Consider the following 25555-nt stretch of genomic DNA (forward strand, 5'->3'; position numbering starts at 1 on the left):
TCGCATTTACATGTGATTGGCCTGGAACGGCGTGTCCTGATTAAGTGGCACTCTGATTCATCATAATTTTCGAGCGTGGCGTCTCGAGTTGTCAGCCGGACTTCCTTTATTTTTAACTTCTGGCCTTTTGGTGTTGTCAGCAAACGCTGTCGCCTGCCAGGGCCTGATTAGACCGGACCCGACGGAGCCAGTGCGATGCTAAGATGAGCGCCAACAGGCCTGACAGACCTGGCTCGGACATTACAGGAAAGGAGACGCAAAATATCACGTCGCTAATTAAGCTTGGAACCTCCCATCTTTGGATGGGGAGTTACAAAATGATCAGATCTGCTCCAGAGGGTTTCGCCATGACTTGTGGGCAGTAAAAATGGCTGACTTTGTTTCCCTAACATGGTTATAGGTACTCTTCATACGGGAATGCTTGAAATTATTAGCCTTGCAGAGCCTGCGAGAAGCATCTAGAGGTCAGTAGAGTAGTAATTACGCTCTCTAGTAACCATAGGAGCAAGTAATAAGTCCCTGTTTGAATTACAGATGTATGGGAAAAATCAACATCTAGGCCTGATAGTGCCATAAACCTGCGTTCTTTCTTTTGGCCCGCAGGGGGCGACTCCTCTAGCCTGTGGCCCTCGGCTCACTTGATCTGCGGCCTCAGTAACACTTTCCTGATGAGTTTGTGGTCTCTGGCGCTAGTTTCACGTCTCGCTGAACAAACATTAACCTCGTAAAGTTTTTGTCCCATTCCAGTAAAAACTTAACGGGCCTACCGTCTGACTGTCAGGTGTGTGGCCACGGCAAACATTAAGACCGGACTTTAATAACCGATAGGTGACTACATCCATGCATGTTAGAGAAAACACTAGCATGGACCGTTCCAAGTTCTCCATGTGCAAAAAAGCAAAATAAAAGTTTTCCCGTCCTTCCCATGGCTGGACTTAATTTTCTTTGTGTAAGCTTTCATCAGTCTGCATGCTTTGGGACTTTGTGGTGGTAGTTTTTAAGTTTAGCCCTGGCAGATTCACAGTGACAGCTTTCCCAGCTCTCCGGATAACTATTGATGAAAACTTGACTTTAGAAAAGGGTCAGGCCTTTAGTGTCCAGTCTATGGACTACACAGTTCTAGATAGAGTCTGTTTACGGTCGACAAATCCAGAAACCTGTTGTGTGTTTAAACCACCCGTCATCAGCATAAACAGCTGTTTGACGCTGGTAGGCAGCGTCTCTGGTTTGCAGTGCTGACTTTGTGGGTTTAGCTCGGTCTGGCTGCAACAATTATATAGTTAATATAAGATGATTCAACCAACGAGCAAGTGTGTCCTACAACTCGTTTTTTTTCCTCATGCAATCATAAAACTTTGGTTCAGAGGACATTTTTCACTGTGCACTCGGTCAGTTTCAAACTTTAGTCGAGGTGTCCGTATTTTAGCCACTGGGGATCTGGACAGCAGGCGGTAACGCTGATGTTTGAGCCGTTTCCAGTTCATGGCAGGTCTGTTCGGACCAACCAGAGCAGCTTTCACCCTCTCAGCTCAGGGTGAAAGTTTGGATAGTTTTTCAGACCTTGGCACAGTAGCTGCACTTCCTGAGAAGAAACAGTGGATTGAACGGATGATCTTGGAACATGCAGTCCTTTAGAAACGACTCCAAGATATCCCTGACTTATCTAAGCTCCCCAGATTTTCACATGTCGCCGTGCATCAGTCAGTCGAACGATTTCCCTTTATGTGTTGGCACAGAGACTCGACCGTGGCTGGTTAGGACATCTAAGTGGGTGTATAAATGTTCTTGACCTCGTATATATTATTTTCACCCTGTGTTTATTTCAGGAAATCTATAATAAATTAAAACTTGTTCACTAAATTATTGAGTTTGTTTCTTTTTCTCATAATCTTAGAGGTTGTGAAATAATTCAGCTCCAGAAAAAGTTCTCAGAAATTGTGAAATATGAAAGCATTACTAAAACATTCATGTCCAAGATGATAAACTTTTGATTAAAACTGTATCCCTATAAGTGATTCTCTCCACTCTTTTTTCCTGTTCCTGTGCTGATTTCACCTCAAACAAAGGATGTTTCATCAAAAAGGCTTGTTTACCAAAGTGCAGATTATCTAGTTTTCCCCTCTTTCTTTCATTGCCCATCATGCACTTTCCCTGTTGTTTATCCTGTTTGGAGTGAACATCAGACACAAACATTATTATAGTGACGTCTTTCTCTCTCCGACATGTTTTTCTCAGATTTTTAGCCCTTTCTAAGTGGCTTCCTCACAGCTCACTGAACACAAACAGTATTAATGTGTCGTTTTCTCTCTTTGTCTTCGTCCCCGTGCAGCTTGAACGCCGCTGCTGTCTGTGATGCCCTCCCATGACGCCGAGGTCGGTAGCTGACACTGCCAGTGAGCGGGAGACGCCACTGCACAACCGGTCCTGGGCCAGCGCCGTCAGCCGGTTCTCGCCCTCCCTCTCACACACTGGAGACTCCACATCCAACCGCCTACCACTTTCCACAACCACCTGCTCCGTTCCGCCCCAGTAAAGACCCCCCAACGCAGACACGCTGACGTCCTCGACCAGCACCAGCAGCAGCAGCCAAAAACAATATCGTCAACACAATCAGCAACACCAGCACCACCATCATCACCAGCAGCAGCAGCAGCCGCAATCATGTCCAGTCGTAGAAAGTCCTCCACCCCCTGCATGGTCCGGGTCATCAGCGACCTGCCTGATGAACAAGATGACCCGGAGGAGGTGATGGACATGGAAATATTGGCAAGCAAAGATGTGAGAGAAAATGAACCACCTGAATCTGCGAAAAAGAGTCAAAACCTCATGAAGGATAATGGAGATAATCCAGACCGGAAGGCATTTCCAAAACACTTAGACAAAGAGCAGCAGTCTGGATGTGAAGATCACCCCCCTGTCATCGAAGATGTAGAAGCCAGAGGGGGGAAGGACAAAGAAGCGCCAGAATCAGACCCGGTGTCCCAGAAGAAGCAGGGAAGAGGTTACGAGTGCAAATACTGCCCGTTTTCGACGCAGAACCTGAATGACTTCAAAGAACACGTGGACTCGAGCCATCCTAACGTCATTCTAAATCCACTGTACCTCTGTGCTGTCTGCAACTTCAACACCAAGAAGTTTGACTCGCTCACAGAGCACAACGAGAGCCGGCACCCAGGTGAGACGAACTTCAAGTTCAAGAGGATAAAAATGAACAATCAGACTATCTTAGAGCAGACAATCGAAGGCAAGGACAATTCAGCTGAATGCGACGTGACAAATGAAAAAGGTGAAAGCCACAGTAGCTCTGTGTTTCCACCTTGCATATCTACCACAGTGAAATCTCCGGGTAGTGTGCACACGCTCTTTGGAGGGAGCGAACTGAAAAGCCAGCTGGACGGTTTGATCCAGAAGGACCAAATCACAGCAGTGAACATCAACGGAACAGTCATCATCCCTGAACCCACCATCGTCCAAGGGCTCTCCCATGTCACCCCAATGCTCCAGCGTCCACCCAACTTTAACTCTGTACCAAAAATAGCCGTTCCCTTGAACACCACCAAATATAACCCTTCTTTAGACAACAACCTGACGCTGATCGCCTCCTTTAATAAATTCCCATACCCAACGCATGCTGAGCTGTCATGGCTTACAGCTGCCTCCAAGCACCCGGAGGAACAGATCAAAGTCTGGTTCACTACCCAGCGGCTGAAGCAAGGTATCACTTGGTCCCCAGAAGAGGTGGAGGAAGCCAGGAAGAAAATGTTTAATGGCTCCATCCCTCCTGCTCATCACACATTCACCGTCTTGCCTACAAGCCCCATCTCTCGGCCGTCTGCCAAAGCCTCACAGCAGCCCATCGTCCACACGACAGTCGAGCATCTCGGTCACGTCCGGACGACTGCGCCCAATGGGCTAACTGTAGTCACCACAAACTCCCCGGCAGGCTCTAGCCACTCCCTTAAGCGACCCCTGCCGACACAGCTGTCAACAGTGTTTGAGTCCAAGCGACCCATCATGGCAGTGGCGCCCCACTCTGGTGACCCTAAAGACAAGGTCCTAATGGCTCCTCCCCCACCACCTCCTCCCCCAAAAGGCCGCCTCCCAATGGCTCCACCTCTTGTTCCCGTGGAGATGAAAAGACCTGTAGCAGTTCCTCTGGTTACCACAGAGATGAAGAGGTCATCCGCTGCTGTGCCTTTAATGCCACCGCCTCCATCGTTGTCATCATCATCTTTGTCTTCCAAAGGGAAGATTCTCTCGGCGTCAGGAAATCCCAAAACAAAGCCGGTGGTGTCTCTGCCCTCCATAGTCTTTCCAGAGTCGTTAACAAGGCCAATGATTGCCCCCCCACCAATCTCTGTCTCTCCGTTCAGAAACAGTTTACTTATTCCCCGTACCGTGCCCGTCCCTTCCAAAGAAAAACACCCCAGTTCTCACAATTTGCCAGCTTCTGATTTAAATTTGCCGAACTCCCCTCCGCTCATTACTTCACAGGTAAGGAGGCCGACAATTATCCAGTCCATCCGTGCTCCGGCTAAAGCTCCATCCCAGATTTCAGCGTTCTCCTTGGATGGCAAGAAATTAAAAGAGCAGCAAGGAGTGGAGCTGAAAGCCAGCTACCCCAGAGGAGACAAGGTAGTCAGTCCTCTGCCAGAGGCCAATGGAACGTCTCGAATGGACGGGAAATGGCCCTTTGATCAGACCTCTCCTGGTCACAATAATGGAATCTTACATTTGGACGGTGGGGACATCCCAGCAGTACCAAAACCAGATTTTCAACATAAGTCCTCGGTGCTGACCCAGTTCCCCTTGCTGGAGAGGATGAAAGGAAAAACGGCAAAACAACTGAAGATCTTGGAGGAGAACTTCTTGCGGAACAGCTTTCCTACACACAGCGACGTGGATAATCTGTCGGCCATAACCCGCCTGTCTCATCAGGAAATCGACAGCTGGTTTGCAGAGCGCCGCGCGCTTCGTGACAACCTGGAGCAAGCCCTTCTGAACTCCATGGGCACTAAAAGGATGGGCGGCAATGGCATTGGTGCCATCACTGAGAAACAGCTACATCAGCACCAAGCACTGCAACTGAATGGGATTCACAAACCAAGCACCGGTGTAGGCCTCCTTAAAAGCCCTCCACCAACTTCACACCCCCTGTCCATGATTGCTCCTGGCACCATTGCACCTTCCGTCCCCAATCTGAATTCCTGCTCAGTGCCTCCAGACGGCCGATCCCTGGCGCTCCTCAAGGACGATTTTGCTCAAACGCGGTGGCCTTCCCCTGAGGAGTTCAGCCAGCTGGAGGGTCGGACAGGACTGGCTCGCGGAGAACTGGCCCGCTGGTTCACCGATAGTCGGCTGCAGAGCGGCAGCATGGACTTGGCAGAACTTTTTCACAACAATGGCGTGAATGGAGGACAGGGGCTGCCTATGTGTTCCCCTGAAAACATTCCACCCAGCATCATCCAGCGCTGTCAGGAAGGAGCCGTAACAAACAACAACAGTAAGGTGCTGGAGGTTGAGATGGGCTGGCTGATGGACCAGCGCACCAACAGCCTCAACAATCAACAGCACGATGAGCTCCAAGACCAGTTTGCTGGCAGGTACTTAATTCACAGTTCTTTACTTTGACATGTTTTCTGTTTAGAAGAAATACACAGAATATAAAGTGGTTTTCCTCATACAGTCCAAGAGATGGCCTTATGGGTAGGGTTAACTAGGTTTTAGCCACATGCTAAACAATCATAGATTCAGAAATGAGAAGATGTTTGCTTTTAAAAGTTATTTTAAATTATATTTTAAGAGTTCCATTTGGGTTTGCCAAATAGGTCAAATAAATAATTGAAAGGCAATCTGTTGTTAGCGGTTAGCCTCTTAGTCACCTCCAGACCTGGACCACTACAGACAATGGATTAATAATAATGGAGTGGATTTCTATAGCGCTTTTCAAGGCACCCAAAGCGCTTTACAATGCCACTATTCATTCACTCTCACATTCACACACTGGTGGAGGCAGCTACAGTTGTAGCCACAGCTGCCCTGGGGCAGACTGACAGAAGCCAGGCTGCCATATCGCGCCATCGGCCCCTCTGGCCATCACCAGTAGGCAAGTAGGGTAAACAGGGACACAACGACCAGGACAGAGAGCCCAGGGATCGAACCGGCGACCTTCCGGTTACAGATGCGATTCCCAACCCCCTGAACCACGGTCACCCTTTCATTCAGACCCATCCATGGTTAGGGTAGGGTTTTATTTTAACCTCATGCTGAATAGGCAAATTTTCAGAAACCTAAGTTAAAAATTTTGGAAGGATTTTTTTTATGAAAAGCATTTTCATTTGCTGTGGATGTCAACCTTATGAGGTATCGTCTAAGTACCACTAATTTTGAAAGTTGAAACTTTACCAGCTAAGAGTCCATGGTTTATTTCCCCTTGACGACTTTCGGTTCACGTTTTGCCGGATAGTACGTTTCAATCCACTGGTAGCCACTGGTCGTAAGTGGAAAGGTGTGTATTTTGCAAGCATTCGCGAGGCTTTGATGGAATATGCTAGCATCAAATTGGTCACAAAGAGGTCCACAGTGCTGCACTGAAAACCTCCTTAGAATTGTTTTGGTCTCTAACAGGTTGCTGCAGTTGTCTGTAATTTGCATGGAAGCCACAGACTTGTCTGTAAACATTTACCAGTTGGTGGCTTCCCTACAGACCGGCCTGCAGGCCTGTGTAATGAATGTTGAAACCCTTTGTTTAACCAGTCATGCAGGCAGATAAAATTACTGTGAAATGTTTACGATTACATTTTTACATAAAGCAAACAATCAGAATAAAGAAAACTAAACTGTTAATGGAATTTAAGCTGCATGTCGTTCTCCATTTATCTGCCCTCGTTTGATCTACAAGAAGGTTTTAAAGGTTTTAAAGCGGAGTGATGGCTATCATGATTCAGCATCAACAAGTTAATCAAGACATCAATACGAGTCTGTGAAAACACAAAGAAGGAGACGCTCAGTCTCAGCCCGGTGTGTCGATCAGAGATGTGATTTAAGGTTTCAGTCTTACATTTGAGAAGCGCTTTGATTCGGTGAGAACAGGATGAAGATATAATGTGGAAGTTTTTCTGCTTTTGCTTTTTTACTGAAATGTTTTTAAAAGCAGGTCGTGTAGTGAAGGACTCTTACAATACTGCGTAAGTATATGTAAAGTGACTGAATAATTTGCCACAATTGGCAGAGAAACAGCAAATTAAGCCCTGAAATCACGGATACGTAGTCCTACACTGACAGCTGCTGACAGCCCTCTATAATTCCCCCGTTTCTCGGTGTGACCACCTCCTTTATTATGTAGATGAAATGATGGAAATGAAAATAATTTTTCATAAAGAGTCGAGTCAATCTTATTCCTATATCCCAGTCACCAAATTCCACCTCGCTCCTTCGCTTCTCCTCGATAATTCGTGCAGTCAGTGTTTACCGAACTGCACCCCTGGTACTTTCAGCACCGTTTTCTACCCATTGGCACCTTTTGTGGTGACCTGTGCAGCCAAAGTAAATTTGCGCTTCCCCTCGGCGGGCTTGTGCTGCTGTTTTCTAGTTGCCACATTAACATTGTTTTCAGGACATTAACCTACAAATCTACATGACTCTATTTAGTCTGCCTCTCCTTCAAGGAGCTTGGGACATGTTTGGCCAAATAACACAGCCATTACGTTGGAAACCAATATCTCCACTATAATTTGGGCAAGCCTTTTATTCTTCCCGTGAGCCTGCTCCGGGTTTCTGGCTCAGCCTTTGAAAACACCACGGCGTGAACCTGCACTGACAGCACACTCGAATCCTTCTGGCTGCTGTTTATTTCATAAACTCTGCAACAAAGCGCGCCGCGTGACGTGCGACGTACAGCCGAACAATGCAGAGCGATAAAGGAAACTGTCAGCGGCGCTCAGATGGGAGTTCGGGGTTAATCGCGTCCTTTTATTTGCCGATGTAAAGCCTGATTTAAAGCACGAACGCGCAGCTCGTCTCAGTGTTTCCGTGGCTGTGACAGAGGCTCGTCATGTGTGGGTTCGCTCTGTTTCCACAGAATTTCCTCCTTCAGTTTTAAATTATTGCGGTGATTAGTTTCTCCTCGTTATAATTAAAAACGCTCCACTTATGACCCACTCGCGTTAAATACGATTGTGCACAATCACCTCAGTGGCATCTCAAAAAACCTGATTGACAGTTCTTGTTGGTGCTGAAGGACAAACGACTGATTTTTAGTCCAGTTTCTTTGTGTGGGCTGCTCGCACTTTCACCTTTCTTTCATGTTTGCTTCACGTGTGGCTGCTCGTCACTGAGACACTGGAACTAAAACACTTAGTTTCCTTTAACAGCTTCAGGCTGTTTTTAATGACGAGAAAATCTAAACCTTCAACAATCTTAGGCCCAGGACGGCATTTATGCTTCCCCTCCCATTAATTTCACATTTTTACCTCACCATTAATTATTTTTTAATCTTTTTTTATTGTTTTATTTATCTTGAACAGACAGCATCATTATAGGACTGGTCGTCACTACGTGACTCTAACGAGACGGGTGAAAACAGCGACAGGAGCCCTGGCCTCAGGGCTACAGAGAAAATTATTCTGAAAAATGTCTGCGTTGGTTTTTCTCAGATGTGAAGTGCAGATGATAACTAAGAGTAACACTGAACACAGGTTTTAACTGCTGGCTGCACCAAAGCGTCCCCAGCAGAGCTCTGTGGGCACTCGTTAAACTCCTAAAGCGTCCGTGATCCCACATCAGTCGACTCTCTCGCTGTTTAAAATGTTAAAATGTATTTCCTGCTATGTGTTCCATCTAACGTGACGCTCTCGGTCCGACAGACTGAGGCAGCAGAGCGTGGCGGAGCTGAAGAACGGGGGACAGAACGGGGGCGTCCTCGGAGGAGTGCGGGAGGTGTTCGGGACCTGGCTGGAGGACTCGAGGCGAGGGCGGGAGCTGCTCGTGGACAGAGAGAAGAAGATGGCGGAGGACGCGTCTGGGAGGCTGACCGGATAAACGGTGAGTTTGAGTTTCGGCGTGTTTCGGTGTCAGCAGCTGTCCTTGGATCCGCGGGCCTCGCTGAGCCTGTGAGGTTCGTTTCATCGATGCTTCGTGTTTTATTTGTGCTCCTGCTCGCCGATCAGAGGATGCTGCTGAAATGCTCCCGAGTCATTTCTGAAATGTTTGAGTTCAGCGACAGCAGACGGCCGCTGAACGGTGCATTCACGGCAGAAAGTATTTAGCGCGTGTTATAAGGGCAGCGTTTTTTAATTAAACCTGTAACTGAATTGCATTCACTGGCAATAAAAGTGCTATTTCTTAGTTAAATGATTAATCACTTATTTTAGAAAATGCCAGAAATGACAAATGACCTCCTTTCAAGCAATTAAATGAAGCATGAATCACATCTTTCAGTGGTGCATCTCTGATTTTGGCCATTCTTCTATAGCGAGAGAAGCACAAATTACCTCCTGTGTGAGTGTAAAAGGTGGAATTTCTCCAGAAACCAAACTTTCGTTGACAAACGTGGAATGTTTTTCCACTTCTGCAATGTTTGCGTCTTTGCTCTCCGGCAGTTTTCTTCTTCATGTTTTTCCCTGTACGTTGCTGCTGCCTCGAGGTCAGTGCAGTCCAGCGGCAGGATCTCCACCACAACAAACAAACCCGCACGGACACGAACATCCCTCGCAAATAGCTACAAAACATGTGCTTTTTTTGTGTCTTGTGTGTTTCTGTTGTTTGTGCTCGCTGAAGCCTTCCTGCGGCTGTCTTTAAAACACACTTCAGGTCTCACGTTCAGCTTTTTGGCCGAGGCTGTCTGCTGCTTCACTCTAATCTACAGAGTCGACCTCATTACATGAAACTCGACGGAGACCTTAAATTCATCTGGATCAAAGTTTTACAATCAGAGGCCAGATTTGCTTTAGTCTTAGCACAGTCATTCTGGGTCTCTGTTTAGTCACTTCCTGTTTTATTTTGAAACACTATTGAGCTTTATTCCCTCACCTGCATCTACTCGCTTCCTGTTTTATTTTGAAACACTATTGAGCTTTATCCCCTCACCTGCATCTACTCACTTCCTGTTTTATTTTGAAACACTATTGAGCTTTATTCCTTCACCTGCATCTACTCACTTCCTGTTTTATTTTGAAACACTATTGAGCTTTATTCCCTCACCTGCATCTACTCACTTCCTGTTTTATTTTGAAACACTATTGAGCTTTATTCCCTCACCTGCATCTACTCACTTCCTGTTTTATTTTGAAACATCATTGAGTCTTATCTGTTCCACCTCTCACTCTTACATCTCAGTCTTTGTTCCTGTTAAGGGGAGTTCTTCCTCCCCACCATCACCAAATGCTACTCAAAGGGCACCATCACATTTTTTTCACATTGGAAAAATAAATAAATAAATATTATAACGCCTTTATTTTACCATTTAAATCCCCTTGAGGTGTTTATTGTTGTGAACTGGCACATTTGAATAAACTGTCCTCGCCTCTCGGTGTCCTGCTGGGATTGGCTCCAGCCTCGCGGTGACCGGAGCTGGCCGCGCGGCGAGGAAAATGGATGGATGGATTGAAGTGAATTGAATGTGTGGCTGCAGGTTTTACCACCTACAGACTGAACTGATTTAACTCAGCGAGGCCCTCATTGGTCCCCCGTGTCCCCCCTCCCCTCCTCTCCCAGCCTGTCAGTGTTGAAGCCAACACCTCGATCCCAGGCTACAAACAAACCCACTCAAGCCAATCACCGTCTGTGTGTGTAGCTGTGTGAGTTTTGGCTACAACCGCTCAGCAACAAACACCAACTTCAGGAAAATTTAGGGAAAAAAACATTATTGGAGGCCCAAAAATAGCAACAGACCCCCCGGTGCGGTAAAGTTTGATAGATAAAAGGCTCCGCCTGGGGCAAAGTGTGATGACAGAGTGAGCCGGTTGTTCCCTCCTCTGTCTGTTCTGACAGAAGATTGAAAGTCTTAATGTTTCTACACGGCTTTCTGCTTATCAAAATAGAATCGGTTCAAATGATTTCCTCAAGACAAACGGCTGTAAACGAGGCAGACACTCCACTTCTTACGGTGTCACTTTTGAAAGACTGTCGCCACTTTCGGGTGCCTTCAAAATCAGCTCCTGACAGCTGGAATCAATAATCAATATGCAGCATTTTAAAAAACCAACAATAAGTGTGGGAGTGGGAAATAAAATGCTGTCAGTGAAATTTGAAAAAGGTTTCTGCTCCTTTTACCTGCCTCGCTTCAGTCCAAAAAAAGGCGTTATTTATCCCACAGGGGAAAAAAGCTGAGGTAAAGTGACTCGTGCACATAATAATACGACATCTGAAAAAGTAGTTCCTTCCCACATAAAAATAACAGAGGAACACTGTTCACGTGAGGCGCCGGGGATAAATTACACCACAGCTTTGAAGACCAACTGCGCTACAGAAGCCACAAAGATCCAGAGCAGCGTAAAAACTTATTCTTCCTTTCAGAAACGCAGCGTACTCTCTGCTTTATGCTGTATTTGAATCAGACGCCCAGAAACTGAAACTCTGGTCTCAGATAAATGAGAAACGGGTCGCAGCGCTCTGCTCAGCACTAATAAAGACGGATTCCGGTGAAAACACAATAAAATAAACCGTGACAGAGGAAAACCTGCTGACCTCTACTGCGTCAGACAGGAAGTTCTGACAAACGCTTAAACGTCACGCTTCCTGCTCGACTTTGTGGTCGGTGCCCGACGATGTGGCGCTGAGGCACGGGCACTGCCTGGTGTTTGGGTAACAAATATGAGGCGGCGTGTTCGCTTATTAATTATTAAACATTTCTAAAGAAGATGATGCTTCACGCACCGTAGACAGTGGAGTGAGTTTGGTCTCTGGTGTTTGGCTTGGAAACAGTCACAGTTGAAGTTATAGCGCTACCATCAACCTTTAGGCTTCTGTCACTATCACTGCATCTCAAGACGAGTCAGTTTCTCTGCACATGGTTACTATAGAGTTTGCAGGCTAACGGCATGCTAACATGCTCAGAGGTTAAAATGCATGGGTTTAGCGTGCTAATTAGCACAAAACCCTGCAGCAGAGCGTGGAGTGCTTTGGGTCTTACCATCTCGATGTTCTGGAATCCACCACGACAAATGAAGGGGCCCAATGGACTTATCAATCACACACTAACACCTACCTCTCTTTAGTCTTCTTCTGACTGCAAACAGACTTGAAACTAGAAACTGAGACTGCAAACTCATCGGAAAGTGTTTGCTGAGGTCACAGATCTGAGCCGGTTAAGTCGTGCTATACAAGTAAAGCAGGTTCAAAGCCTATTGGCTTCATGATTCAGACCCAGTGACCGAAATTCAGATGGAAGAAGTTATAAGGCTTTTCACACACTTCAGCATTCTGTTAAAAGCTTCTGTTCCAAAGTATAAACTTCATAACATTCATGTTACTCAAAGTCTGGATGTAATGAAGAAGCAAAGAAGAAGAAGACCAAAAGAAGTTGATGATGAAGAGACTAAAGCAGTCAAAGAAGATGAAAAACCACATAAAAAACAAATAACTCAGAAAAACATTAACTACAGTAATATTTTCATCTTTCCACCAACATCATACGGTTACAGCGGGTCTTCTGTACAGACATGACGTTTACATCAGCTCAGGGTTCAGACTTCGCCAGGAGTCGAGGTGCACTCTGATTGGTTACCTGAAAACTCGACACAGATTCTGCTCGCATGTGTTTGCTGGAGGTGTTTGCTGGAGATGTTTGCTCCATCAGTCTGCTGCAGCTGCTCTCTCCACTAGAGATGGACCGATCCGATATTACGTATCGGTATCGGTCCGATACTGACCTAAATTACTGGATCGGATATCGGAGAAAAATAAAAAATGTAATCCGATCCATTAAATATCACGAAAGCACCTCACAAAACTTGCAACACGCCGTAACTCGCCTCAGAACGTTAGCACGTCGGAGCAGTGTGCATCACGTGATAGAGCGGCTGTGGCATGCGGGACCTGTCGGTGGTCTGGATAGCATTTGGAGCTTCGCTACCAACCCGGCATTTCATCTCCGACAAAGTTATCCCGAGAGAAGTAAAGCAAGTGTGTAAGTCCATCTCTGAATGTTTGTAAAGCATTCCTGCGTTAAGCTTAACAAGCGACTGCCTCTTCTTGCTGCTACTTCAATCATGAAACTGCTTAATGATCAGCTGATCAGCTTTTCTGTCGCGAGTCTGTCTCTCGTTTGTTTTTGGCCCACTTTGCACCAGAAAGAGGAAACCAGCGGCTGAACAACAGCAGCACGTTTAAGCTTGATCAGCTGTTGTTAGAATTTATTTAATATTACTTTCTACTCGAGGATCTTTTTCTACGTAGCTGACGCTGGTAACTGTGCAGGGGCGGATCTTGCAAAGTTTAGCCAGGGGGGCCGATAGGGCATGAACAGGGAAAAGGGGGCACAAAGACATACTTTTCTTTCTTATTCTCATTTAAAATGTCTAGCTTTTAATAAATAATTATCTGACACCCAAAGTTTTAATTTGATGTAAAATGAATAGAAGTCAATTACTGTATATAGTAACTATTAAGTCTAATATATATACCCTAGTAAGCTATAGTACTTTTTCCTTTGGGAAGGTACCATCTGTGCAGTCTGCAATTTTGTTGAAGAAAGATGTTGAATCTATTTAATATTTCTTGAAAAATTATTGATTTCTGTGCATTTTTTTTCACACTGCATCAAATTAAGGTTGATTACGTCGATTAAGCATCATGAGGTGGAGCGTGAGGGGTGGTTCCCTATTTTTTATTTATTTATTTTTGTTGTTGCTGGGAGTTGGAACCCTATTAGTTAGGTTGCTTAATATTTATTCTAAGTACTCTTTAAAATACCAGAATAGGGAGGATGGTGTAGGTTTAAGTTTATTAGATTGATCAGTATTGCTGAACTATGAAACATTTTTTTTGCATACAGGTATAACAGAATAGCTTTAGTGTAGTTGTTGTTTTAAACTTGAGTATGAACTTATACAAAATGCAGCAAAATATTTAAAAAACAGTTTTGTTGATTAAAAAACACTATATCGGATTCATATCGGTATCGGCAGATATCCAAATTTATGATATCGGTATCGGTATCGGACAAAAAAGTGGTATCGTGCCATCTCTACTCTCCACCCCTCTGCTCCAACCCTCACATCAGAACAGGTCGCCGGTTACAGAAATGAGATGTCCAACATGATAAAACCCAAATCAAACTGTCCTTTTCCCTCAGTTCATTCACCAGCAGCCGCTGCAGAACAGTGAAACAGGAAGAGTGTGGCTTCATCAGCGGCGCTGGGGGGTGGGGGTAGGGGGGTTGGTGATTTGGACCCTGCGCGGGATGATAAATTAACACGAGCAGCTATCTAAACCCTGGCACTTTGTGGCGGCGGCCGCAGACTCGCCTGCTCTGCCAGACGCTCGGCTCTGGCGCCAGTTATTGCTGGAGGCCGAGTTCTGCTCTCCAAATCAGTTTGGCGCTCCGACGAGTGAGCGTGGCAGGTGAACGCTGGAATCCACCAAACGCAGCTGATGGAAAACCTGCTCCAGATAGAAGTCACACTCGAACTCTGGGAAATATGCGGCGCCGACTAAAACATGGCAACAGGAAACTGAATTTTCTCATTAAACCTCCAACAGGAGTCGATCGGCGTGCACCGACTGTAACAGCTTCATCGCCGAGGCCACGTTAAAGAGAGGGCTGCGCAACACCCCCCCTCCCCCGTTCTCAGGGCCGTAGCTAACCATAACACTGCTCCCCTCACCCCCACCCCCATCCATCACATCCATCTGTTTTCGTACCCGCTGGTGTCTAAGCACCAGTCTCCTCCAGGTTGGACACGCTTGAACCTCCTCCCCTGGGAGACATCCATGAGGCATCCTCGCCTCCACTGGCTCGCCTCCACGTGGAGGAGTGGCGGCTCCGCTCTGAGCCCAGCCTCCCTTCAGGTGAAGCTCGTTTTGGCCGCTTCCCTCCTCATTCTCACTCCTGTGGTCAGGACCCAGAGCTCGTGGCCATGTGCGAGGGCAGCTCAACCAGCAAAGACAGCTTCACCTTCACCACAGCCTCCATCAGTCTGCCAGTCGCCTGCTCCACTCCCCTCCACCCAGAGTGGGCACTCCACCCTTTTCCATCAGAGAGCGTGGGCCAAACCTAAACAACGACAAACGATGACATCATATGTAGAAGCTCTATAGTCAGACACTCGGGACTCTGGGTTCTCCACAAACTCCTGGAGGGAGTTTCTCCACCTTTTCACTGCTGGTTGGTTTTTCTCCACCAGCTTGTGTCTAATTTTTACCTCTTTGATGCCGAGCAGGCCGTAACGTGAGTAACATAAAAACAGCTCGGCGTGTGGACGGAAAACCAAAACTTCAGGCTGAAAGACACTAAACTGCTCTCTAGAGTTAATAGAAAACAAGAGTGGGCTGCTAAACCACTCCGAATGACAGCTTTCGGATTAAACACAGTCATTTAATCCTTTGTTCAGATGAAAATATTGATTTGGTGCTGCTCTGAATAAACTATTAGAAGCATGTTTATACTCTGACAACAGACCACAAATCACAGCCAGTGAAAAACGGTCGATATCACAGCAACAAGGAAAAAATTGCATTCTGTAATTAATCTAAAAGCAGAAATACAGACAGAAAAGCACAATTTAACACACACCAGTCAATAAAATCCAAATTTGAGACCTTGAGAGGAGAAACTGCAGCAGAAATAAACTCGACCGTTTTCCCCCGGCGCTGGTCTGAGAGCGATCGTTCGGCTTAATCAAAGCCGCTGCTCGTCAAAATAAAAAAGTCATTCAGGCGTTAAGCAAAACATACTAGAAATTAAACATATGTTCCCTTTCTCATTCTGCTGTAACCGTAAGGCCGGTCTGTTGGACAGGAGGCCAAGGTAAACGGGGGATGAAAGGGACAAATGCCTGCTGAGAAAATGAAGAATGGGAGGATGAAATGAAGCGAGGCGCGTTCACAGGTCTCAAACATGGAGAGGAGCGAGGGCTCCAAACATCGGCTCGTTTAAAGCTGCTTTCGCTCTCGCGCTCCCTCCTTTTCCATTTTACACATGAGGTTAGGGGTCAAAGGTCACATCAGCAGGATGATACTAATAAAGAGAGCTAAAGAGTGATGGCATCAACCAGATTATATTAGGGAGTCGTAACGACCGACGGAACAAAAACAAATTTCTGCAGCAGCGTTAATTGATGTCCCCGGCTCATCTGTGTGTGTGTGTGTGTGTGTGTGTGTGTGTGTGTGTGTGTGTGTGTGTGCGCCCACCACCCATTGTCCTGTCTCACTAATCACAGCAGCTCCGGGCTTCATTTAATCAGTGGAGCGCGGCGTCCTGTAATAACTTATCAACAGTCGTACCTTATAGATGAAGCCTTAATTGCTGACATGCTGCAGAGCTGCTCCCTCGCTGTCATCATCATGATGCGAAACACCGAGCGGCGAGACGATCACAGTCACTCCCGGGTCGCCTTAATCTTAAAGAACATTCATTTATTTCCATTTTGTCATTTTTAATAAAAAAAGGGTTTTTTTTCTTTTCCAGTTAAAATTTCTTGATTTGAAGTTTCCTAATTACACAGCGCTCCTGATGCTGCACCACATCTGTGTTATTTTCTATTGTGGTCCCATCTGATTGGTCCATTTGAATAGGATAATCAGTTTTACCCGTCACCTGTAACGGGCTGATGGGGCTCTGTCGTCACCCCGCCGGGCGGCATCGAAGCCTCAGTTTGAGAGCGAGGCGACGCAGGGTGTTAAAGGCGATTCCACAGGTGTGTCTGCTGTGAGGCTGACGGGAGCTCGGGTCAGACGTGGCGTTTGCAGGCTGTGATTGGCCTGAAGGATGAGGCTGACTCAGGACCATGGCTAAGAGTGAGTGCGAGTGTGGGTGGGGTCTGTGCTAGCTTCCAGTCTGAGGGGAAGAAGCTGTTTGTGAGTCTGTGGGAGTGAGACCTGATTGACCTGAGGCGGAGTCCAGAGGGCAGCAGGTCAAACAGGTGGTGGGCGGGATCGATGAGTTTTAGTCTCCAGCGTTAACACGTCCGCGGTTTGTCAGCCTGACGGCAGAGCGTCCGGTGAGGAGCCGGACCAGGAGCGTGTTTGTCGGGGATTCTGACCTTCACTGTGATTTCTGCCACCATTGTGGGTTTAACAGTACGAGCCTCAAACACCAGCTCAGGGTTCAGACTTCGCTATGACATCCACAGAGTTTTGTGAGAAGGCAATCTCCTCCTTGGTATTACCTGGCTTAATAACATACCAGGTGTCTAACAAAACACGGCCATCTTCCATCTGGAGAAGACGCTCACTAGAGACGGTGTAAGCTGCGGTGTTTGCAGGGACGTGCTGAACAAAAGCAGTTTTCTGGACTGGCAGCAACACGCGAACACGCGGATAAGTTTCCCCAGTTTCACTGAACGTTGGGGATCTGTGAGCGCTCAGAGGAACATCAGCCTGTCGTTTTCCTGCTGAAGGTTCTGAGCGGTCTTTGAAAGAGGCAGCTTCCTACAGCTAAACCACTGACACTCACCAATTATTTCTCAAGCTAGTTATTAAAACAGACACGCGTCTTTATTCAACAGTCATGGGTGTAAAATTCACTGTAGTCATTTCTTCTGTCCCTGGACTCAACAAAGCTCCTCGGCTTCAACCAGCAACAGGAGACGAGTTCGAGTCACAGTTCAACCTGGTTCAACCTGCACTCAGTTATGTTCTCTGTGCAGAACATGTGGAGCGTCTGTCTCTGCAGATGTTTTTGTCTCGTTTGTGTCGCGTTTGTTTCTTTGTAGCTGTTTCTTGTGTCTCTGTAGCAGCTGTGCAGTACTCGTCTTAGCGCCTGACTCTTTTTTGTGTCTTTGCAGTTGTTTGTTTTCTCTTTGTCGCTGCATCTGTGAGCCTGCTCTAACCTGTGTTTTGTGGTTGTTTTTCATCTTTTTGTAGTCAGTTTGTGTCTTTTTAAGGAACTTTTAGGTGAAGCTCAGAGGGCCCTGACTCTGGGCCTGACTCAGTAACACGCTGTTTGCGTATGTGAGGGTAATACAGTTTTGTTGTGGCTTGTCAGCTGGTGTTGTGATTAAACAGCTGATTGAGCAGCTGTTTGCAGCTGAAGAAGACATTCAGCAGTTTGTCCTCTTTGACTCGAGACCTGATGGATGAATCTGTGTCGAGCTCAGAGGAGCTTAAACGGAAGCCGCAGTGATGTTCGCGTTCTTTCAGTCTTTATTTAAAGTCTCCACAAACACAGCGAGCACACTGATCAGACACTGTGGGAACTCTGGTTGCGTACGGTGGAAGCGGTGGCTCAGTCTCTCACAGCACGGCGGGGACTCTTCTTCACAGCGTTGCTTCAGGTTATTGAGGTTTCGTGTTTGCACAGCTCCGTGAAGGTCCAGCCTCTCGGTCAGGCTGCACTTTGCAGCACCTTTTGTGTGATCCAGGTCAGCCCAGGCTTTATCTGTGGGTTTGACTCTAGAGGACTTTGGAGAGCACCTCACGGTCCACTCGGTGACTGTGAGGTGCTCAAATCATCAGCTGATCAGTGCTGACAGCTGGTGAAGAGGCTTTCTCCTGGCAACGAGCCACAGCTACTCAGTCCTTTCATATCTGTAAGGTCATGAACTTTAACCTTTAAGCTGCTAACCGAGGCCCGTAGAGTGACCGCAGGGTGAATTTGCTGGGATGTCCACCCAGGTGAAAACTGCGACACCTGAATGTCCTGCAGACTGAAACCGTTTGCACAGAGCAGCTCAGACCTGCTGACGATCAGTTACTCGATACTGTTTGACGAGCAGCAGCTGGCTCCGCCTGACGGCGGGAGTTTAGCCACAGGTCACCTGCTGCTGACGAGCCGCTCTCTGTCCCACGATACAAAACTGTGTTTGTAATCACAGCGACCGCCGGCCTCGTTTAATCTTCGGCACAGTTTTCCTCTTACACAGATTAAGCGAGCGCGCCGCGGCCGCTCAGGTCTGCCGCTGTTCTCTCACAGCGTGTCCCAGTTCCCGGCGGCACCGGGCGGCCTGGAACGCCGACTCGGGATCAACGACTGCTTTTTAATCCCCCGCGCTCGCTGCTCTCTGCCTCTTTTTGTTTGGCTTTGTTTTCATTTTTTGCCGAGAATCATCCGAGTTCTTGTGACACTGACATTTGTGCCGCCGAACATTTGACAGATTTTAATGTGTTTTTTACCCTCCTCCCCCCTCCTCTCCTCTGTCCATTTCAGGTGTGAATAAGATTTGCCTCCATCGCCTCCGCCACCGCCGCTGCTGCTGGAAACAGAAGAGGAGAAAACATGAAGAATGGAGCAACAAAAGAAGAGTTTCTCGATTATCAAATTTTTTTTTCCCTGTTCTTGTGTTTTCAGATTTTTTTGGTTTTTGTTTTTAATCTCTTGATTGTCGCATCCCGGCTCACGCACAACATCCTCCTCCGTCACGCCGTCAGCGACCTGGAGCGACCGCGGTGTAGATGTGACGCTCGCACACAAAAGCACGAGTTTGAACACGACAGAGCCGCTGCTGCGCTTTGCTGTGGGCTGCACCCAAATTGAAATCTGAAGAGCGCGAGGAGAAATTCAGGGTCACGATCTGTGAAGATAATTGAAACCCCCCCACCCCACACCCCCACCTTTACAGTGGATTTCAAACTGCTGCTTTCAGTTTTACAGTAGTATTATAACACAACACCGTCGCACAGGCGTCCTGCAGAGTGCCGTAAACAGAGTCGGACCCTTTAAATGTGTTTTGTCTTCAGGGGGACAAAATTCAAACATTCCCTCAAAGAAGTGAAGTGGATCACTTCCACTCCCCCCGAGAATAAATCCACAAACGAGCTGGAAAACAAAGCAAGTTTAAGTGAACCGCAACAACAAACATGCCTGAAAAAAACAACTCGTGTCCCTTCAAACCAAACCTCAGTAGGATTCGTTTATTAATTCCTCAGCGCACGCTTTGGGTGAATTAAACGAACAATTAGTATTTCGCTCGTGCAGCATATCAGGATTTATTCCAGTCGTTCTTCGTCCTTGTCACAGCCGTCCGCCTGCATCATTATGCAACTCTTTATTTTTCCACCTAAGTCGGAGGAAGTCACCAGAATGTTTTATTCAGAGTGTTTTCTCTTCTTTTAAATGATTGTTAAACGTATTTATTGAATTGCCGAGCTGCAGCTGGAGCCGTTAACTGCCAGTTTTCAGCCTTTACGTTGGCTCAGCGCTGCATTGTGAGACGAGCGAGTCCTTCAGCGCCACAGAAACTTTCTATATTTACTTCCTTTTGTTGTTTTTCCACTGGAGTGTGGAGTTGTCAGCAGCACCGTATTAAAAGCTGCTTTGGTCGGCGTGACGCGCACGAGGCTTTGTTCACGCGCAAGCGGACGAGTTTATTCATGTTTTCAATTTTCCTCAGATTGGTTGGTGCGTGAGAAACGATTCGCCGGCTAAAGGAACGCTGCGTGACTCAGTCTGAGTGCCGAGGAAATTTTTTTATCCAATGTTAGAAATTAAAAGAAAACATTTCTGTTAATCGAGCTCCAACATACATGTTAAATTTATAACTGTTAGACTTCAGTGGATCCTTCTCATTTCACGTTTTCATTAACAACACCTCTGAAATATGTTCCTGAGTTTAACCTTGAGGAACTTTTTTTATCCAATCAAATGGCCTGTTACTTCACTTCCTCACGGCTTTAGGGGAATCACCTCTGTTACAAACTATAAAGACTTTAGTTTTCATTGTTGGACTCTACAGCTCCTCCCCTTTAAGGGAAAGTTCTCCTGATTGGCTGCTCCTTATAGCGGGAAATTAGTAAGGTGGGCAGGATTGTCTCCTTTCTATGACATCACACAGACCCAAGGGTAGAAAAAGCTGTTCAGTGTTATTCATATAGCACCAACCGTCCCCTTGCAAAGTAAAGACCTACAATACTACAGAGAACCCCAACAATCAGACGACCCCTGTGAGCAGCACTCTGGCAACAGCGGGAAGGAAAAACTTCCTTTTAACAGGAAGAAACCTCCAGCAGAACCAGGCTCAGGGAGGGGCGGGGCCATCTGTAGCGTCACAAACGCCGTATTTTACAGAGTTAAAGGCGGGACTGACGGACGTGGCCGAGGCGGTGTTGTGTGTGACCCGTGTTGCCGTGGAGACGAACCGGAGCACTGAATGTGTACCTGCAGCAGCAGTACAGACCGACAGGGTGGATTTAAAACAAACAAACAAACAAGAAAAAAAACGAACAAAAACGCCGAGTGCCAAAGCTGGGATCTGCTGCATTCTCACTACACATAACATAAGGGTTCTTCTTCGTGTCGTTGTAAATAGGATATATATGTTTGTTTGTTTGTTTGTTTTTCCTGTATTGCTACAGATTTGTAAAATTTTGCGGGAAAAATTTTGTTACATTTTGTAAAATGGGAGCAACTCGTCCCCCCAAAATCCTCCTGGTTTTCTTTTTCCTTTAAAAAAAAAAACCTCTCTCGGCTTTTTTTTTGGTTTATTTTTGTTGGACTTTAAAAAAAAAATCTAGTGCCAGCAGTGTGTGCGTGAACACTTTTCCTTTTTTTGTTCTTGGTGGGGTTTTTTGCTCTCTCTCTCCTCGTTTTGTACTGAACCGGAGTGGAACCACTACAAAAAAAGGAAAAACAAGGAAAAGAAGAAAAAAAAAGACGGACCAGTTGGCAATACTTCAGTCATTTGTTCATCTCACCGGCACTGGACTTCCGCCCGCCACTTCCCCGCTGAGAGGAGAGGAGAGGTGGGAGGGAGAGGAGGGAGGAAGAGGGGGGACTTCGCTTCACATCAAATCAGATTTAAAAAACAAAACGGAGAAAAAAAAAGCACCTTTGGACCTTTTTCCTTTTTTTTACTGTGCTGAAGTGAAGTCAAGTGCTATTATTATTATATTATTATATTATTATTATTGTAGCCACTGTCTGGAACCCTTTTTTTGAAGAAAAGCAAAGGAAAAAAACAAAAAGAAACTTAAGCCAATCTGCACTTCTCGTTCCGACGAACATGCTTGTATGACCAAGTGACTGTCGTGGATCTTTGTTTTCAAACCCGATAAGGAACAAACTGAGTATAAAAACAAAAAAAACAGTCGAGAGACTTGAAACGGTGGCAAACGCAGAAGGATTCAACGGTAACGATCACGCAACTTACAAACTCGACAGTAAAAACCTGCAATCAAGACTCACGCTGCCTGAATCATACTTTGATCTTTCTCTGTTTCTATCCCTCCTCCCTTTCGCCGTCTCTCTCGTCTCTCCTCGCTTTCTTTCATTTTTCACCGTTTCCCTTCGTTTTTCTCTCCCTCTCTCTCTTTGTCGTCCTGCACACCATCATACACACCTGTAATAAACAAAAACAGACAAAAAAAAGATAAATAGCCTTTTATTCGATACATTACTACATGTTGGCTTGGTAGGATTAGTTGAAACTAGTTCCATTCCTACAAAAAAGAATAATAGTAAAAAACAAAATATGAGCTTCTTTATGTATTGCTTCTGCCGCTGTAGTGTCCTGGTCAGATTTAAAGATGATAAGACTACATATATCTGAAATACTGTATTTACAAATGCATACCAGGGCTGGCCTCAACGACACGACGGCAGGGGGAGGTTTCCAACTCCGTCCGCGGGGCGGCCGGTCGAGCTGTCGGGGGTTTGGCGGTAGCTCCGACCGCTCGTCCGAGGTGGTTAAAATGCTTCTTTGTTTGCTCGAAGTCTTCGCAGTTCTTTAAACTTGTAGCGTTCAGCAGCACTGAAGCTCTCGCCGCACAGCTGCAGGGCCTAACAGGAGTGCTGGCAGCGCGGCGGAGAGCGCCTCCTGGTGGACGCTCAGCCTTAGCACGCTTCCAAGAGAGTTTTATTTTTGCAAGTGTATAGTTTTAATTGAATATTTTTCTGATGAATGATTGAATGTAATTGCTTTGGGGAGGAAAGTGGGTTTACTGTCTGAATGTTGAAAGAGGAGGGAACCGAGCACACTGGCACCAAAGCAAAGGCGGTCCTGCAGAAGTTAAACATGATCGTGTGGGAACTAAATTTGCTCGAACGCTTCCGCTATCCCAGACCGGTGCCTCGAGCAAACCTTTGGCCTCAGTGACGTTTGACACGCCACAAGTTCTACTGTAGTCTACTTTCAACTCTATTAAGCTTTTTTATTTTGTTGATTAAAATATTTTTGGCCAACTTTTCCACATAAATTTGCACTTTTTACCTTCAAAGGGACGAAGAGCGATCTTGTCCCGTTTTTATGTGAATGTGTAAGATGCTAAAACCAAGGATCAAAATAGCTGTTAGCTAAATCACGAACTTGTGCTAATTACAATTGTTAATTTAAAAATCTAAATGTAGTTCACTACGAGTACCAAAGTACCAGGATGGAGTCGCTTGTAATGGAAATCAGGACCACCAGTTGATTTTTAGCCAATAAGAGAAGGCTACATCAGCGATACTGGTGATGTCATTCTGGCTTGCTAATAGCAGCAACTTTAATTTTGCTGCAGCTAGCGCAACAATCATGGTTCACTTTTGCAGTTTGATTCATAAAAAATCCAGATAAAAAATTAAAGCACCTCTAAAATAAGCCTTAAAAAGCCTTTGAAGCTAACTGACGGCTTGTAGGTTAGCGGTCTTAAAGAGGTTTGTCTCAAATTTATGCTAGTTTATTTTTAGCGCACACTGACGAGTGGCGGTGTGCAGCACCCAGGTGGCTTGTAAATGTACGTAATCGACAATCGCGATTAAATGTTGCAATCGTCGTTTCCTGTGAGCGTAAACTTGGGGGAAACTGCCCCGGTCACAACGAGGGGACGAACAAACCACACAAAGCGGCGCGCAGTGCGACCGGTGTGCTCCGTCCTTCCTTCGTTTAAACTTGCTCCGTTGTATCGTGGCGAGCGCCTGGTTTCCTCAAAAAAGCTTTTTATGCAGCGACAGTCAAGTTTTGAAGAGCAGCGAGGTTCAGATGTTGGCGGGGTGGGGGGACGACGTCGAGGCTGAACTCCTTTACCTTCCCTGAAGTTCGCTCTGATGATGGCTCTGTTGTTTTCTGTTTACCGGTTTCAAGCACAAAAGTTAAAGAGCAATGCAGTCTTCTGGTTTTCTTTGATATATTTCCACCTCTGAAATATTGATATTGCATCAGAGTTGCAGAACTAGATTTTCTGAACTAGACTCTGGACTTTGAGCACGTCATTCCTGCTATCAGAGCAAATCTGCGCTCTGATCCAGACTCTGTTGTCGAGCAAACTTCAAGGGTGTTTATCCGTCCTCAGTCTCCAGCTGTCCTCAGTTTTGAAATTCAAGTCGCTGTCACATGTGAACCAAGAATGAAAAAGTAGAAAATAGGCTGTAGAGAGCTGATATCTTCTTCATTTGACTGCTTTTTCAGCTCACTTCAGAAGCTCAGCGAAGGAATTTTAAGACGTGAGACAATCAAGACGTGACTTCTGCAAAAGTACTTTAGTTTCAGAGAAACCTTCCGCTGTTCGACAAGTTGAATCAGATCCAGTTTCTGGAAGTTTTGCGTATGCAAATCATCAAACTCACTGCATTCTTTCAAGCTGTGTTTTTAAATCTTGGTTCACGTGTGAAAAGAAGTCAAATGAAGGGATAAGTGCTCCAACGCTCCTGCAAAAAAATGCACAAAAAAATTGTAATCAACCGAGAAAAAAAGACTTTACAAAGCCAAGCATCACTTTTGGGAAAACCAGGTGCTCTGATTGTGTTTTTAAGGGGAGTTGAGGCCAGCCCTGCTTCATAACTGAGGTTCTGCTTCTTCTACTACTGCTACTATCTAACAACAACCCTGGGCACAAAAACAGGCCTGAACACTTTCAAATCCTCCAGCACTCGAGGCGCGTTCGATTTTTAACTTCACATACCAGCATCTTTGAACCCAAACTGATTTGGAGCACCAGCTTGTTTTTGTTTCGTCCTCGACGCCACAAAGACGCTTCCCTTCCCGGCCCAAACGCGAACTCGTCCTGACTCAGCTGGGTTCGTGGGCTGGCGGCGTCTCTGGGGTCCGTCGGGTTAAAAGAAAATAAGAGCCATGAATATTTTTTTTTTTGCGTTGTTTGAAAAGCATTCGAGCTCTGTTTCTGTCGCCCAGGCCAGCAAAACAACCTGTTGATGTCTGCTGTATTTCAATAAAACACAGCCTTTTTCAAAGGGTACACCCTGTTCTCACTGTGTCTGTGTGATGTGGTCTGAATGCAGCGAACAGCGGCGCACGTGCATCATATGGACGCTGCATTCTGCTCTGACTCACCTGATTGTGAAATCCTGACAGCTTTACAACAAAACAGAGGGAGAAATGGTCTGCAGCCACTTCAGAGAAGGGCCGATGGCGTGGAAAAGCTCCAGCCTTTCACATAATCTCTGGTGTTTGCACACACACACACAAAGTCCTTTTATTTCAGCTTCACAGGCAACATCAGCGCCCTGCCAAGTGTCCGAAAAACA

The 25555-nt window shown here is 46.1% G+C and overlaps 1 protein-coding gene across 4 annotated transcripts in view; it reads left to right on the plus strand.

Moving 5' to 3' along the window:
• LOC309699504 (zinc fingers and homeoboxes protein 2-like) overlaps positions 1-25266 on the plus strand; it is a 132777-nt gene extending 107511 nt beyond the window's left edge. For all 4 annotated transcript variants that reach the window (XM_082522547.1, XM_082522546.1, XM_082522548.1 and 1 more), the window contains 3 exons: positions 2330-5603; positions 8865-9042; positions 19307-25266. In XM_082522547.1, the coding sequence (XP_082378673.1) occupies positions 2662-5603; positions 8865-9039 (3117 nt within the window). In that variant the 5' untranslated portion in view covers positions 2330-2661 and the 3' untranslated portion in view covers positions 9040-9042; positions 19307-25266. The remainder of the gene's footprint in view (positions 1-2329; positions 5604-8864; positions 9043-19306) is intronic.
• Positions 25267-25555: the final 289 nt, after the last annotated feature.

Source organism: Aulonocara stuartgranti (assembly GCF_965226115.1).
Source record: "Aulonocara stuartgranti genome assembly, chromosome: 22".
In the NCBI taxonomy this organism is placed as follows: domain Eukaryota; kingdom Metazoa; phylum Chordata; class Actinopteri; order Cichliformes; family Cichlidae; genus Aulonocara; species Aulonocara stuartgranti.